Below are 18,766 nucleotides of genomic sequence, written 5' to 3'. Positions count from 1 at the left end.
TAGTAGAATATCAATAATAAAATATCTGAAAGGATGTAAACTATTTGCCAAGGTTGTCTAGGGGTGGTAGGGTTACAGATGACTTGCTTTTTATAACATTTCTTTCCACAGTGTGCATTTATTACTAATGTATTAAAAGTTGTGTTCAAGTAAAATGCAACTGCATGTATGAATACAGGAAAATTATACATTATTTGCATCATTTGCATGTACCATTTTGCTAAGAAAAGCTAAGAAAATTTAAATGTTCTTATTTTAAATTACACACAGATCAATAAGATACTACAGAGGAAATAACTCTTTTTGAGTATAATGTAGGCTGAAAGAGTACATGAATTACCAGTAAACAGAATATGATTTTTAAACGATAGAAAATTTTCAGAATGATGAGATTAACATATAGAAGAAGGATTTTGAGAAATGACAGCTTAAATTTCTGTTTTAAAGTTTGATTTAAAACATACACAACTATGGCACCTTGACACACATTTTGGCCTCTGATATTAAGCATGAAGCTGTGTTTTTATCATTTTATGTAGTTTACAAAGACAGATAACAGAGGAGGAATACTCTGTAGTCTATTTTTTGGTTACAACATTTCATAAAATTGTTACATTTTTCATCTTATAATTCTGTTTCTCACAACTCTTTTACGATAATACAAAGAATATCATGACAAAATGGAAGAAATAATAATTAAGGGCATGATGAGTAAATGTTTGAATTCTCACAATTATTTCTATCTTTTCGGTTAATGACTTTTAAAGTTTCATTTAACATCTAGAAATAGTTGTATATCTTATATTTTGGTTCTGAACCAAATGTTTTTCTACCTAACATTCTCCCAATCTCCAGTTGATCATTTGTCACTTTTGATTATGTTTCAGTTTCTTCTGTACCAACTGGATTCCCCCTGATATGTCCCTGGTTGTTCAAATTATAAGGTTAGACACTGGTTATATCAGGGTGAGGACCTTTATCAACTGATTCATTTCATTGCTTTCATTCTGATAGCATCTTAAAGGCTACTAATCAACTCCCCTAAGTTGCAGCCAAATACTTTGACATGTTCAGGTAGACAAATCACAGAATAATCATTGAATATAGAAGACACTGATGACATTTATTTTACTACATTATGTATTAATATTACACAATGACATTTCTCTCTTCTAGACCATTAAACTGGAATAGTGTTCTTTTGTTACTATTACAGACTAGCAAAGACAGTCTTTCAAAGATTATCCACAGGTCCAAAAGCACTTTTATCAACTCTATTCCCATCAGTCTCAATTTTGATCTACTACTGCCAATATTTCAAATCTGATCCAAATTTACAGAAAAAGTACAAACATACATACAGTCCCATTTTCAAAAATATAACTATAGCAGCAACACATTTCTTCAGTCACTTATCCAGCAATCTTAAATGCTCATTATGTCTTTGAAGGAAGGAAGAAGAAAATGTCCTCTTAGCCAAAAATACATAAAGGCCATGGGAAGATGGGAGGTGGGTGGGGTCATCCCACAAGTTACTAACAGAAGAGTTCAACAGACTCAACCGTCCAACAGACTCAATGCCCTGTGAAAGCTCAAGTTCATAATGATGACCATGAGTCATCAAAAACAACTTGTCTTTAACAGTCACAGGTTAAGAAAACGAGGAAGTGAACAATTTGTTTTTGAATGATTTCAAAAAACAGATTAAAACTTCTTTTAATGTTCATTTTAAAAGATCACATCTGGAAAATTTACAAAAAGTAGTTAATTCCACAATTCTGGTAAATAAATGAAATAATCCTTTTTTTAAAGTCTAGTGCATACCACACAAGCTAAAATTTTAGAGGTGCAAAGAAGAACTATGGGTACTGACTTATCTCCTTAAGCACGCATAGAGAAAAGAGCATTTTGTCTATGCTTTTAAAATCACTGCAATTATCATAGAATATTATAATAGTACTTAACTTCTCTGTTGTCCTTGTTAGATTCTGAGCTTCCTTAAGCAGGAACCAGATTTTATTGATCTAATGAATCCCAGCATAATGGCTGGAACTTTGTAACTGCTCAATAAATGCTTACTGGGTGAGGGAATGAACAAATGAATGTATGAATGAGTGAATAAATCAATGAACGGTTGATGCAATGAAAGCTCATTTCTATCAGTGAATTCATTTCTTTCATTCCTGGCTCTAGCAAAAAAAACAAAAGTGAGACAAAATTATTTCCCTTTCTACCCTCAACAGTAAAATGCCCACAGATGTCTTTATCTAGGCAATGCTTCCCATGTACTAAGAATAGCTAAGGCTTATGGTGTCAGGCCTAAGTGCTTCATATGTATTTGATGACTAAATCTCTCCAACAACCTATGAAGTAGGAGTTGCTATTACCTCCATTTTACAACTGAGAAAACTGAGGAATAGGAAAGAAATTGAATAAATTTCTAAAATCATCCAGTAGAATGTCAACTAGTATAAACTAGAATGTAAAAATTTCTAAGGGCAGAAAAGTTTGTTGGTTTTTATTCATTACTATATTTCCAGGGCCTAGAGGAAGCCCTAACACATAGGAGGTATTCAATTTAGATACACAAATGATAGATACATATGTACATACATACATAGGTAGATAGATAGCCCTTGCTCCTAATCACCATGCTAGACTGTCTCCAGGGATAGAAAATGACCTCTGAGGGAGGGAGGTGTTGAGTGGATTCACTATGGCTAGATGTCCATTCTTACCTCCTTCTGTTCAGTGTCTAAACAGGATGGCAGAGCCCAGGAAACCCAAACTAGGAGTCACCCCACTCCTGGCTGGAAAATTCAGAGGTATGTAGGCAGCCCCTGCCTCTATGGGAAGGGAAACAAGGCAATCTGTTTCAAAGTGAGAGATTATAAACTGCTCACTTTTTAGTCAGTATAGTACTACTTACTGAGCTAAAAGAGGTTATTTGTTACACTATTCCCAAATGGCCTAAATGAATTAGAGATCTTTGGAAGGTCTGTAAATTGCTCCTTTCCCATCAGTAGAAGCCAGACCAGTATGTTGGAAATTTTGTCTTAAATCTCTAATAATAATAATTGTCCTCAGGCCCTACTCAAGCTTCCTCTTTCCTTTGAATGTAGTGGTAGTTGTAATTCAAATGATGCCATTTCGTGTAATTTCTTTTGTCTACTAGATAGAGAAATCATCTTTACAAACATAAAAACTTCAGGGTACTCATGTAACTATTTTTTCCAATAGAAGTTTCTCTAGGTATCTCTAACATTCCAATCATAAAGGTATTGTTACACAAACTTGTTAATTTATCATCATGTTAGATTGGGTGGGGTGGGTGTGGAAGCAGAGATAAAACTTCCAACTCTGGAGAGAATCTAGACAGAAAATGGCTGAATGCTTTGCACACAATAAGTGATCAATATATGTTTGATAAATGCATGAATGTATGGAGGAATGACCTAACAGATTGCTTACATTTGTAACATGCTGCTGGATGGTACCTTAGTATGTGCAGTATTTAATTAAATAGTAACATAAAAGGTTTCAAGGTAAATGCAATATTTTACCTGCAGAATTTTACCTATGGATTACTATGTAATCTTAATTAGCAAATTTAAAACAATTACCACGCTTCACCATTGAGAAGACAGAAATGTTCATGTATTTAGCCTTCAATGATATATTCCTTTCTCGGTAATTATCTTTCCCCTAGTTAGAAATTCTCATATAATTAAAGTGCCCACAGAAAAATTGTACTTACCTGCTTTCTAGGTGCCAAAATTAATAGCATCAATTAAATAACTACTAATACTATTCGACAATACTCATCAGACAGTGGCGGCGATACAATGATTGTGAATACTTAATACACAAAGCCTGTCTGGCAATTCAACTATTAATATGTGGTGGCTACTTTTAGAAACTTTCTAATTCATGCAATGCGTTGTCTGTACCTCTACAGGCACTGTGCAATGATTAGAAAATCATCCAATAAAACAAATTTTAATAATGTGTGAAACAAAATCTACACTTGCAAAAGTAGACTGTAGGCAGAATTATTCAGACAACTGATTCAGTTCTACACATCGTCTCTGTATAAATATAACTGATAGCCTACGTACTTTTAAGCACAGGGTTCTTTACCATGTGATTTGTGAATACAGACCATCTAACTACGGCTAGTCGTTGAATGAAGCAGAAGCACCTGGATGATGGGCTCCAGAGTTTTATTCATTAATTTTGAACACTGATGGTGTTTGATATTTGATTTCTCCCTTGAGCTTTCTGTTCTTTTTCTCCCCCTTTCTTTTTATCGTGTGACTTGTTCAGTGCACTAAAAAGACACATGTGAAGATACAACAGGTTCCCCCAAGAGTCCAGAAGGAGGACTTTAAGATTTGCTCAAGTTTGTGGGTAGTGGCCAAGCCAAAGCAATTCTACTGTGTAATATAATAATTTAACCCTGTTTGTAGGCCAGAAAATATGGCCGGGAGTAAAGAACACATTTGTATAGTATAAACTGCATATTTTGAAAAGAAACTTAATGAAAAGGAAATGGATTATATTAAAAATGTTCTTTACATGCAACTGTTCCAAATAATATACATAATACAAAATATGGATTCATATATTAAGAAGCATAATCCATTATCTCTGTCGTTTAATGAGTAGACATAAAAATACATTTGAGTTACTATTTGGATATAAAGCCAACTTATATTCCAAATTTTATCTAGTGCTAGACACGAGTACTACATTAGTAAATTAAAAATCCTTTTATTAGTATAGTTGCATTTAATTTTTCCTTTTAAGATTTAAAATGTCAACAATATTTGTTGACAAATTGTCAGCCTGAATCACTTGTTGTATTAAAGTCATCTCTATTTATTATAGTAATTAGTGTCTTCCAGGGAATCTTTTTTGAATTTCATAAATGAAAGTCCGTCAGTATTTTCAAATACTTGCACCTATAATCAAGATTTTTATGGTTGTACTCTAGCATAAGGCTCTACACATAGAAGGCATTTCATAAATATTTGTTAAATGAAGAGAGCAAATGATGAACCTTCACTTTAGAACAATAAGGGTACACAGTAATCATTAATTTTGTAATGGTTATTCCATGCTGAAGAGAGTAGCATCACCTCCACTGTCTTTACCGATAGGATGAATACTTAACGTAGATAATATGTTCCTAATAGATTAATAAATCAAATTATTATATTTTAGGAAAATTATGTTGAGATATTTAAGACATGCAAAATTTATAAAAACAGCAAATAATTGTGTTCCTTATTCACCACCTGACGAAAATAAAATAAAATGCCGTAGACATTCCACCCTACCAATAACATCTGAAATTAGTAATATTCATTCACAAGTATTTCTTGATACTTGTACTTTGTATTTTTGTATTACTTGTAACATAGTATTGTTCTACGTGGTTTTAATTTTACATAAATGGTATACTGTATGTATTATTCTAAAACAAGCTTTTTGCACTCCATTGTTCGAGAAGTCCAATGTTGACACAATACTTATATTCATTCAGATCCACTGCTGTATTTCATTTAAATATTTGCAAATTGTTTTTCCACAGTGGTGGCACCTTCCCATCAGTGGCGTATCAGTGCTCAGTACGTAATTCACATCTTTGTCAGCATCTGAAATTTTCAGATTTTTTCATCTTTACCAACCTCATGGGTAATAAACCGTTATCTCATAGTTTTGGTTACTTTATCAACAACCAGTAAAGGTTCAGATGTTTTCATATGTAGATTGACCATTTAAGTTGCCACTTCTGGCCTCTTCTGTGAATTACCCATTCCTTATTTTACTAAGTTTTTCAATTAGTTTGTATGATTTAAAAGTTCCCTTTGTTATATGCATTGTGTTGCCAATATCATCTGCCAGTCTGTAGTTTTTCTTTCTTTTCTTAAAAAGGTAGCTTTGGATGATTAGAAGTTTCTAATTTTAACATAGCCACATTTACCAATTTCTTCCTTTGTTAGTTTGTGCTTCATGTGCCCAAAAGTCCAAGGGAAAAATGTTATTTATCTTCATAATAAGACATTATTGCGAAGGGCAAGACCCTACCACTATCTTCCCCAAATTTATTTCCACTGTTTTCACTCCTCTAATCATCTTTACGCTAGAATAAGTTTGTCAAGTCACAGAAAAAAAATCTGTTGTAATATTTTGATTAGAATTAAACTGAATTTACATTATGATTGGGGAGAACTGACATCTGTTATATTAAATCTTCCTCTACATGAGCATGGTGTGCTTCTCCAATAATTTAGGTCTTTTAAATATTTTTCAATGATGTTTCCACCATACACATCATTTGGTAGGTTTTGCCTTGGATATTCCTATTAGTCTGATCCACCAAAATATGTACTCCTATATACACTTATAAAATATCCTCCCACAGTTGGAACCAAGTGGTCTGAGAGCACACATTGTATGATTTCTTTTAAGGTTGTTCAGGTGCGTTTTATGGCCCAGAATGTGGTTAATCTAGTGAATGTTCCAAGTGAGCTTGAGAAGAATGCATATTCTGCAATTGTTGGACAAAGTAATCTACAGGTGTTCAATTATATATCCAGTTGATTCAAAGTGTTGTTGAATTCAACGATGCCCTTACAGATTTTCTGCCTACTGGATCTGCCCATTTCTGAGAGAGGGGGTGCTGAAGACTCTAACTATGACAGTGACTTCATCTATTTGTACTTCCTCTTCTACCAGTTTCTGCCTTGTGTACTTTGATGCTCTGTTGTTCGGCACAAGCACATTAATGATTGTTATGTCTCCTTGTAGATCTGACCCTTTTACCACTATGTAATACCCCATCTTATCACTAATAATTTTCCTTACTCTTAACTGTGCTCTGTCTGAAATTAATATTTCAGTATTTACTCTAGTGTTCGTTTGATTAGTGTTAACATGATATATCTTTCTCCATTCCTTTACTTGTAATCTATATGTGTCTTTATATTTAATGTGGGTTTCTTGTAGACAATGTATAGTTGTGTCATGTTTTTGATCCTCTCTGACAAACTTTTTTAATTGATGTTTAGGCCATTGATGTTTAAAGTAATTACTGACATATTTGGAGTAATGCCTACTGTATCTGTTACTCTTTTCTATTCATTGCCCTCATTCTTTGATTCTATTTTTGTCTTCCACTCTTTCTGCCTTTTGTTGTTTTCACTGTGCATTTGATGTGATTCCATTTGCTCTCTTTTCTCAGCATATCAATTATCCTTTTTTTTTTTTTTTTTTTTTTTTAATTTTTAAAAAAGTGGATGCCGGGCTTCCCTGGTGGCACAGTGGTTGGGAGTCCGCCTGCCGATGCAGGGGACACGGGTTCGTGCCCTGGTCCGGGAGGATCCCACATGCCGCGAAGCGGCTGGGCCCGTGAGCCATGGCCGCCGAGCCTGCGCATCCGGAGCCTGTGCTCCGCAACGGGAGAGGCCACAACAGTGAGAGGCCCGCATACCACAAAAAAAAAAAAAAAAAAAAAAGTGGATGTCCTAGAGTTTGTAATATGCATTTCCAACTAATTTACAATAATTTACAACTAATCTAAGTCCACTTTCAAATAACACTACACCACTTCATGGGTGGAATAAGTACTTTAACAAAACAAAGCACCCCTGGATCCTTTCTGTCCCTTGTATCACTGCTGCCACTTGATTCACTAATACATAAGCTATAATCATCAAGTATGGAGTTGGCCAAAAAGTTCATCCAGGTTTTCCATCTTACTGAAAAATCTGAACGAACTTTTTGGCCAATCCAACATATCGTGCAATTATTTTGAACAAATTTTTATCTTTTAGATCAATTAAAATAAGAAAAACAAGTGTTTTATTTTATCTTCACTTATTTCATCTCTAAGTCACTTCCTTTCTTTATGTAGATCCAAGCTTCTGATCTATATCATTCTCCTTCTCTCTGAAGAACTTCTTTGTTCTCTGAAGAACTCTCTGAAGAATTTCTTGCAAACAAGTCTACTGACAACAAATTCCCTCAATTTTGTTTGAGAAAGTTTTCACTTCTCCTTCACTTTCGAAGGATAATTTTGCAAGTTACAGAATTCTAGGTTGGTGGGTTGTGTCTCTCAACACTTGAAATATTTAATTTTCCTTGTGTGCATGGTTTCTGAGACGTCAGAAGTAATTCTTATCTTTATTCCTCTATAGGTTAGGTGTTTTTTTTTTTTTCTGGTTTCTTTTCAGGTTTTTTCTTTATCTTTGATTTCCTGTGGTTTGAATATGATATACCTGGGTGTAAATTTTTGGAATTTATTTTGCTTGGTGTTCTCAGGCTTTTGGGACTATTGGTTTGGTGTCTGACATTCATTTGGGAAATTCTCAGTCATTATTGCTTCTTCTTTTCCATTTCTTTCTTCTCTTTCTAGTATTTCCATTATGCATATATTATACCTTTTGTAATTGTCCCACAGTTCTTAGATATTCTTCTTTTTTAAAATAATTTTTCTCTTTGCTATTCAGTTTTGGAAGTTTCTATTGACATATTCTCAAGCTCAGAGATTCTTTCTTTAGCCGTGTCCAGTCTACTAATGAATCCATCAAAGACATCCTTCATTCCTGTTATAGTGTTTCTGATCGCTAGCATTTTTTTTTTTTTTAGAATTTCCATCTTTCTGCTTACATTACCCATCTGTTCTTGTATATTATATCATTTTCCCATTAGAACCTGTAGCATATTAATTATAGTTGTTCTAACTTCCCAATCTGATAATTCCAACATTTCTACTATATCTGAATCTGGATCTGAAGTTTGCTCTGTCTCTTTAAACTGTACTTTTGGTCTTTTAGTATGCCTTTTAATTTTTTTTTGAAAACTGTACATTATGTACTGGATTAAAGGAACTCCATAAAAGTACGCCTTTAGTGATGTGGTCTAAGGTGTGGGGTGTGGAGAAGTGTTCAATAGCCCTATAATTAGGTCTCAGGCTTTTAATGAGTGTGTAACAGTCCCTCAGTCTGACCCCTTAGACACAGCAGGATGACTAGAGGGGGCTGGAGTCGAATATTTCCCTTTCCCTTAATTGTATTTTAATGTCCATTTTAGGAGTATCTTGCTATTTTATACACTCCACCATCTATAATGCTATTATTAATAGAGTTTACATTTATTATTAAATATATCATTATTAAACAATATTATTATTTAATACAGCTTATATATATTTACTGGTTCACTTGCTTATAATTCCTTCTTGCACATCAGGCCTTTTTTTCTGAAATCATTATATTTCTTTATGAAGTACAGCCTTTAAAAATTCTTTCAGTGAATCTACTGGTGGTAAAGTTGATAAATTTTTGTTAGACAAAAATGTATTTTTTCTCCCTTGTTGTTAATTGATAGTTCAGCTACAAATACAATTCTAGGTTTGTTGGTTACTTTCTCTTTGGAATTCAGAGGTATTGCACTATTCCACTGTCTTCTGGCTTCTATTGTGGATTGAGATATCCAATGTCACAGTTTCTTATAAATTCAGATCTATAAGTAATTTATCTTTTTCTCTGGTTACTTTTTAGTATCCACTCTTGGTCTTTGATGATCATCAGATTCATTATATCTTACCTATGTATTTTTTTCATAGTCTACTTAGGATTCAGAAGAATCATGCCATTCCTCAGCTTTGGACAATTATTTACCCTTATCCCCTTAGATATCATATTTCTTCATTTGTATATGTTCATCATCTCTATTTACTTCTTGTATAAAGCTGTCTCAATCTATCCCCCTTTGATCCTAACCTCTTTTTCACGTATTAAACTTGCATTTTAAAGACATTTATGTATATACCTATCTCAGGGAAACAAGTATAAGTGTTTTTCAAAGATTAATAATATCATCCACGTGTAAGATAGGAAATGAAATTCTTGACCTTGACTCACTAAATGTACATCTAATGGAGATTCTATAATACTAACTGCCAGAATGCTAGTTACATGAAAATGAATTAATTCATTAGTGTTACAAAACTATCATATAAAATGAAATACATTTACAGTAAAAAAATTTCTGTGAGCAAAAAGAAAACATAAGAAGTCATAAAGTTTGATGTGTAATAAAAATATGACACAAGTTAGTCATGATGACTCATACTTCTGGACTTCAGTGCTCTAAAGGAATACACTCTCTCAAATAACAGGAAATATCCATTTACATAAAAAGCAATGTAGAGTGTGACGCTGGCACCATTCAAATTATTGAATGGTAGGAAAGTTTATTATATAAAATGCTTTAAGCTGGCTCTGCTATTTATAATACTAACAAAAATGCATACTGATGGTGTGATTTTAGTTAAAATTCATAAAATCCATGATTAATGTTATAAAAGGGTCACAAATCAGAGCCACAGAATAAAGGAAGTATTCATGGTTCCTAATAAATTGCTCTGTGAATGCCTGACCACCCCTGCAGACAATGATGTCACACGATGATGAAAGACTAGTTAAGTAGCCAACAAAGTGCCCGTGCTTGGCAGAGGCAGTGGTCAGCGCATCATTCTTGGCCCAGAGCCCTTGAAAGGTGCATGCAGCTATTAAAAGAAAATGAAAAATTCTAAGGATGCAAGTTTCAATGGGTAACACTTTTCTTAAAGCTAGATTCTATCAATACTTGAACTCTTAGACCAGGTAAAGAAAGTGCCAGACAGGAGGAGAAAAGAAGTAAGACCTATATTGTAGCTATGCCACCATGTTAGTTGACATAGACTAGTTAGTTCCATATACAAGCTTCCAATTCCTAGGTTGTATTCTGCCATGATCTTAACACATATTTTTTGATAGTTATAATGGACTTCCTGAGCAGGTGGACCAGAGGTACTTTATTACAATAAAGCTAATAATACGACTAGTTAGGAAATGATCTATAAAGTACAAAGGAGTTGTGGGGATGGGATGTAGAAGCTGTCAATGACAAATTGGCCCTTGCCATGGGCACTGGCCATCTACCTCCACAAGGATTAAATTATGTGCTGCTGCAGCTGCTGACTTTCAACACCCCCCTGAAAGGAGCTCAGGTGGAGAACAGCAATGAGGCACTCTGTGCTCTGGGAAAAATGGGTAGAACAGGTCTTCAGATAGGTATTTTCAGGAGCCAATTTTATGAGCCCAATTCTTGTATCTCCTCATATCTAGAAAAGCAGTAAAATCTTTCATGGTGATGTCTACCCCTCGTGACTAGCAGAAACCTTCTGCAAAACAATATGCGCTTGACTGCATGTACTCCCCCTTCACCAAAATCACATATATACTGACCTACCTGCCTACCTCTTTGGAGCAGTTTCTCAGAGCTATCTGGGATGCTGTCTCCCAGGCTGCAGTCCTCATTTTGCCTCAAATAAAACTTAACTCACAACTCTCATGTTGTGCATTCTTTAGGTCGACAAAGCCTATGTACCAAAATAACACATATTGAATAACTCCATGATATGAAATTTTAGAACAGGCAAAATTAATCTACAGTGACATTGAACAGATTGGTGGTTTCCTGGGATTGAGGTTTGGGAGGAGACATTGACTATGAAGGAACACAAAAGAGTGGGGAGAGGAAAACATTCTATATCTTGATCCTGGTGGTTATTACATGAGGGGATACATTTGCCAAAACTCATCAAACTATACTTTTTTTTTTTTTTTTTTTTTGCGGTACGCAGGCCTCTCACTGCTGTGGCCTCTCCCGTTGCGGAGCACAGCCTCCGGACGTGCAGGCTCAGCGGCCACGGCTCACGGGCCCAGCCGCTCCGCGGCATGTGGGATCTTCCCGGACCAGGGCATGAACCCGTGTCCCCTGCATTGGCAGGCGGACTCTCAACTGCTGCGCCACCAGGGAAGCCCCAAACTATACAATTTTAAATGGGTATACTCTATTGTACTCAAATTATACTTCAAGAAAGTTGATTTAAAAAGGAAAAACAGTAGTTCTGCAAGATGTTCCCATGAGTCATATTTGGTAAAGGGGACAAGAAACCTCTTTGTATTATTTCTTACACTAGTATATGAATTTACAATTATCTCAAAAAATTATTTAAGTTAAAAATACATAAATGAAAATAATTATCCAAATAAAATAAAATTACTCATTTTAAAACAGTATCAACAATCATATGATCCATGCAAGTTCAATGCCATGTAATCCTGAAATCTACTTTAAATCATTCAACTCTGCTCAAAAGTTTTTGAATAGCATCCAGTCTATTGGGATTTGTTTTTCCATAGATTGATCCTAAAATGGATCAGTAAATTAATTACTCACTGCTTCAGTCATTTGGAGGGAAGAAATGTGGCAGTACGCAAAAATTATTCTCTATTAATGAAATATGCCATTCTTATTTATTGCATACATAATACATTAAAGTCAAAGCCTTAAAATTGCCAATACCATACCAAAATATGTCAGAGTTCCCAGTCCAACAGCACTGAGGAGAGTCAGTCAGCCTCCTGAAGATAAATGCTTTAGGTTTCACAGAACGTTTAAGAAAAAGTAAGTGTGCCTTGAAGTTCATCTTAGAGTCAGTGGTGTTTTTGGTAATAGATTTTCTTGAGTTGTTTTTGGTTATGTGTTAGTTTTATAATTTTATGAATGCACAAAATAAATAGGAGCTATGAAATAGACTGCCAATCCAGCTATACCCAAAATAATTAATCATGTATTCTGGCTACTAGTGTAAGTGTCAGTATTAGTGAGTTTTGTTTTTTAGGGTTCAGAAGTTTAAAAGTGTCTGAAGACAGGTAGTTAACGTGGATGAGGTCACCTAGATATAAAGCTAAGGACAGTGGTAAATTTAGCAGCAACTGAACAGTGATAATGTTCTGAAGATGGTAATTGCTACCCTGAGTTAGCCAACTGTTGCCATGGGGAACATGGGCATAGTATTGGACTACTTTCTAATTAAGAGAACTCAAAAAAAAAAAAAGAAAGAAAGAAAAGCGAAAACTTTTGTTGGAAATTAAAGAAAAAACTGTTTAAACACTGTTCCCACCTGAGGACCACCAGCTCCTAACATCAACTTTATAAACAACTAAAGAATGTTTCATACAGAAAATTCTCTAGAATGGCTCCACATATGAACTATGCTTCTGAATTCACCATTCCATTCCTTTCCCCCGACTTCATTCATTTTCACCTCCGCTAAAAACACTTTCTCATAGGACTGACAATTGCCCAGAACTGGCATATTCTCAAATCTTACGTTTTCATCTGTTTACCAAATGGCTGTAATATAATTCACAAAAGCCCTGTTTATTGAGTAATATTATTAATGGCTAGCATAATACTGTGAAATTGAAAACATTCTTTTTGGATTATGTCCAGATCTTTAAAAAGAACATTGGTTCCAATAGGATATGAATGGCTTATATACCAAAACTTATTATTTTAAAAACTGGAACAACGTGAAAAGCATTTGATTAAATATATTTTCAAGTTATTTTAAGACAACTTTTTCAGATACCTAAGTCCCACATGTATTAAAATATCTAGAATGATAACAAAAGAGAAGCTCGTGCTATCAATGCATTATAAAATCATTTTTTATTTTCAACACACGGTTGAAAATATCATAAGACTGAGAAATCATTCAACTTAACCGTCTATTTTTTCCCTTCAGCTGCATTTGCCAAACTTTGGTAAGTGAATGATATTTGTTGCTTTTTTATTTATGGCTACATTCATAAATTATCAAAATATGACAGGAGGAAAATAACAGAAAAGTCAACTTTGAAACTTTTGTTTTCAAAAGGCACTTAGTGTCGAAACAAGAAGCATTAAAACATATTCTCAACCTAAATTATAGTTAATTATTTCACTAGTTCATAATCCAACAGTCACCACCTGAGACCAAGTCTGAAAATCCCAACTTGACTTCTGAAACCAATCATAAGCCGTGATACATTTAATGGCTCTATTTTTAAGGGGAAGCATGAAATCATGCAAGAATCTTAAAATATCAATCACTTAACCGTGAGCAGTTAAAGAGAGAGAAAAAGGAAAAAATGGAATGAGGCATGGAGAGGAAGAGAGATGGGGGTGAGGGCGGAGGAGAGGAACTAACTAGTCAAAATAAAGCGAGAGAAGCTCAGATAACAACATATCAAATGAATGTATTAGCCAGTCCTCAGTTTGCATTTACTAGACAGATTCAGATCAAAGTGCCCTATTCAATTCATCCCAGAGCATTTTTTAGTTAGGTAATTAATAGGTTTGGAGAGGAAGGGTGAGGTTAATGAAAAAAATCACTGACTGCCAGGAAAGAAGTGTCTATCTTAAAGGATTAAAAGGAGAAGACACTAAGAAAAACCAAATAAATGTCACTTTAAAATCAAGAACAAATCAAAATCCCCAAAATTTAAACACACAATTATGGCTGAATGAAGAGTGAGTCAATCAAGTTAATCCAATTAATTTCCTTTCTGCGACAACATGATAAGCCATACAATGAAACATTAAAATCAATGCTTTTTCAAAAGATTTGTTTTCATGATATACTAATCAAATCAAACTCAAAGCCTCCAGTGTTAGATATCCAAAAACTGTAGAAGATTCCTTTTTTCAGAGGGATTATCAACTAATGGGGAAGACTAAATATATAAATAAATAGATCAGCAGTATAAAGCAATGATCTGGAGAAAAAGTTGAAAGGGGCCTCTGAATTAGAACATGGAAGTTTTGGTTTGAGCACATAGAAAGAAAGGTGGCTGTAACCAAATCAAAGACCATGAGTTGAAACTGAAGATCAGCATTACATCCTAAATGTGCCAGAGGAAGCCTGCATTTTAGATAATATTCTTGCCATTGAACTATATGCACTAATGTTGTAGTCAAAAACAAATTAGATTAAGAATCTCAGACGACAGAAATGGAGTTTGCCAAATCCTTTACAGATGGTTTTAAAAGAACAAGGTATTCCATGAAATTCTAAAACCAACTACACAGAGAAGTGAAGTGACTAACGAAACAAGTCAGGGAAAGATCTAGGAGGCAAGGAAGCTCACAAGTCATACAGGAGTCCAGAGGCAGTGCTATTATTTTAAAAGCTAAAATACACTAACCTATAATCCCATGTTTATGTAACCACAGATACAGATACAACCATTCCATACTCTTGTCAATGCAGAATTGCTTTTTAGAATGACAACTACATAGTGTAACTCATTGTATATACAACTTTACTTTAATATACATATGGCCAAATTACCCTCCAAAATTTTTGTACCAATTGGTAGTTCCATCAATGATATATAAAAAGTTCACATTCTCACAAACCTAAATGTTACCAGTTTTGAAACTTTTTGCTAATTTGATAGGTTAAAAACAATATTTTATTATAATTTGCAATTTTCTAATTAAAACTGAGGTTGGGTAAACTTTCATATGTTTGTTGAAAATTGTCAGTTCTTCTTTGTAAATTACTTGTTAACATATTTGCTCATTATTATTATTTTTCTAATTATTCTTAAAGTGTTTTTGTGTATTAGGGTTTGTGACATAATAAAATATATTATATTTTTGGGTTCTGGCACACAGCTCCTAAAACTCTCGTAATTTCCTAACTGATAAGAATGATAGGGACATTATCTTGTTATAATATTTGGTTTTTGTCCCCAGTTCCTAAAATAGCTCCAGAACAAAAAGGTAAAAGAGCATCTTTTTTTACTCATAACAAGTCCCTTTCAACCCCACCTGAGTTTATTTTAATGAGGTGATTTTTGGAAACACCCTAAGAACAGGGGCTGGTCGCCAGGGTTAGAGGGTTGGAACTTTCAGCCCCAACTCTGGATCTCCAGGGAGGGAGAGGGCCTAGAGGTCAAGTTCAATCACCAATGGCCAATGATTTAATCAATCATGCATAATGAAGCTTCCATAAGAACTCTGGCTGAAGAGGTTCAGAGAGCCCACAGATTGATAAACACATTGAGGTGCTTGCTGGGAGGGTGGCATGGTCAGAGAGGACATGTAAGCTCTGCGCCCCTTCCTCCTTACCTTCCCTATGCATCCCTTCCATCTGGGCTGTTCCTGAGTTGCATCCTTTTATAATAAATGGTCATCTAATAAGTAAAGTATTTACTTGAGTTTTGTGAGCCATTCTAGTAAATTATCAAACCAAAAAGGGGATTGGGGAGCTCCCAATTTGCAGCTAAGTCAGACCGAAGTTGTAGTTAACCTGGGGACCGACTACTTGCAGCTGGCATCTAAAGTGAGAGCTCCTCTGGTGGGACTGACCTCTAAACCCATGGGGTCTGTGATACTTCCAGTTAGTGTCAGAATTGAATTAAATTGTAGGACACCCAGTTGGTGTCCACAGAGAAGTGAATTGCTTTGTGTAGAAAAACCCCATGCATCTGGTGTCAGAAGTGTAAGCAGTAGTTGTAGAAGAATAGTGCGTTTTGCCTTTTTAGAGGGCTCTCAAATCTTTATCTGTTAACACGATGTAAATATTTTCTATCAGCCCCATCACTTATCATTACACTATAGTTATTTTAGTCCTTACACTATAAAGAATTTTAAATATTTATATGAAAAAATATGTCAATATTTTTTCATGACTCCTGATATACTTCTTTATTTCATATGCTACACTTATATAGACCCCCCCACCTGAGATTTAGAAATACTGTTCTAATCGTTATTTTAATAAATTTAAAGTTATTTTTACACTTAATTCTTTAAGCGCCTAGATTTTTGTACATGCCATGAGGTAGGCCTCGAACTTTATTTTCTTACAAATTGGCAGCCAATTGTTTCAAACACCATTTACTGAAGACTCCATACTCTTAACTTTTATTTTTGGTATGATTGTTACTGCTGCTGTAACCCTCTTTCATATGAGCTGTTACTGATGTTTATGCTGAATATTTCTAACAAATCGCTCTCAAATTTTTTTCATTTACCTCTTATTCCTAAAGATGTAGCTAAATTTCCACTTCAACTATGAAACTTACCCTGATGATCATAGACAAGCTAAAATAATGTAATTTCTAAGTAACTTTACTGTCGATTTTCAAATTAACTACTTAAAATTCCTGCTATCAGTAATGAATTAAACTTGATTGATGCAAGTACATAAAGATCTCTCTATGTACCTTTGCACAAATTTACCCTTTAGGTCTAGTAACGTGACCCTTTTTTTTTTTTAGTGCCATCTATTCAGATACCTTAAAAATTGTTTTATAAAATATGATAAACATGATAATGCTGATGAAACAAAGATGAAAAAAGAAAGGGAAAAGAAAATCTCAGGGTTTAGTATTAGTTGTTATTTCCCTCTTAGAGTATTTTTAAATGAAATTTTCAAATTTATTGATGGCTTTAATTTTTCTTTATGAAAAAGTTTTCTGAAATAATTAACATTTTAAGTTCATATCAATTTACTTTCATTCATACCCAGAAATTAGACCAAATCAAGTTTAAGAAATTTATATTCAACATCCCAACCCCTCTTTTTTGAGATTCCCATGCATAAACAGAGAACTCACATGAAGTCCTTCAGTGAAACTTTCCCGAGAGCAGAGGCATCTATAGGGCTGGCTTTTCGTGTCACAGTTATCAGCATGACCACAGCACTGACACCTGTGAACATGAGCGTCAGACAACTCCTTAGAAACACCAGCTCAATCATGAATATATTTAAAGATCTACATATATATATATATATATATATATATATATATATATATATATATATAAATCTCCACTATGTGAATCCAACAAGGGAGACAAATGTGTTAACACAAAAATTAGTTTCTCTTTAATCATGTATACATTCATAACAGTTTTAAATTAACTTAAGTACGGGAAGGATCGTCATTAATATCCAAACCACATTGACCATGAAGGTAATTTTCAAGCCCATCTTGGGTTGTTTACACCTATATTAACCATGTGACAAACCTGCCAAGAAAAGGCATTTACTGAAACTACTGAAAACACAGTTAAGACTATACAGTTCAGAATAAACTGGAAAATAAAGTTAACAAATTCCAATTTTTTCCCCAAAATTAGAGGGTGAAAATTTAATAGTATTATTTTTTCATTGTGCTATGACTTAAAAAATAACACTTACATGTTGATATTCTGATCTGTTTTGAAAGACGTTCTTTATTCACAAGATATATCATTCTTCCAGCACAAACCAATTTTAAATATTGTCTATATATGCACAATTTCCATACTAGGGAGTATGCTGCCTCCTAGTTCTCCAGCTATTCATTTGTTTAAATTTGTTCTCAATTAGATCAGGTATCTATAAATTACTTAGAGTATATGAGATCTTTCCTTTAAAGGAAAACAGATATTCCTCATAAAACTGTGAATTGTGGACTCAGGGAGACCAAGCCCAACACTTATAAACTAGCTGGTACTATAGTTGTAACTCTAAATCTAGCTCCTGCTCTTTGATTTCAAGAATACTTGAAAATTATATTCCAGAACAAACCAAGCAAAATATTTGGTAAATATTTTCTCAGTTGGATTCATAGTATAACTTCTAAACCAAACAGCTTTTGAAAATTGATTTTTTAATAATGTGATATTATGTACAGCAAAGACTCGCATACAAATCTCCCCGCAAAATCTTAAGAGTATGAAACCAATTCAGTACATGAAGATTAGAATCTGGCTTGCTCTGAAATTTTAGTTAATGTATTTTAAAATAAGTATGACAAAAGTCTAATTAGAAACAATATTCATAATGAAAAGCACACTCGAAACCTTGGTAATGAACACT

The 18,766-nt window shown here is 34.1% G+C and overlaps 1 protein-coding gene across 1 annotated transcript in view; it reads right to left on the bottom strand.

Moving 5' to 3' along the window:
• The window catches only part of USH2A (usherin), an 815,986-nt gene that overhangs the window by 690,889 nt on the left and 106,331 nt on the right, over window positions 1-18,766 (bottom strand). Inside the window, 1 exon segment of the mRNA XM_032639255.1 lies at window positions 17,517-17,610. Within this exon segment, the coding sequence (XP_032495146.1) occupies window positions 17,517-17,610 (94 nt within the window).

The sequence above is a fragment of the Phocoena sinus genome, chromosome 1 (assembly GCF_008692025.1).
Source record: "Phocoena sinus isolate mPhoSin1 chromosome 1, mPhoSin1.pri, whole genome shotgun sequence".
Lineage (NCBI taxonomy): Eukaryota > Metazoa > Chordata > Mammalia > Artiodactyla > Phocoenidae > Phocoena > Phocoena sinus.
This window is presented reverse-complemented; position numbering and strand designations above follow the sequence as displayed.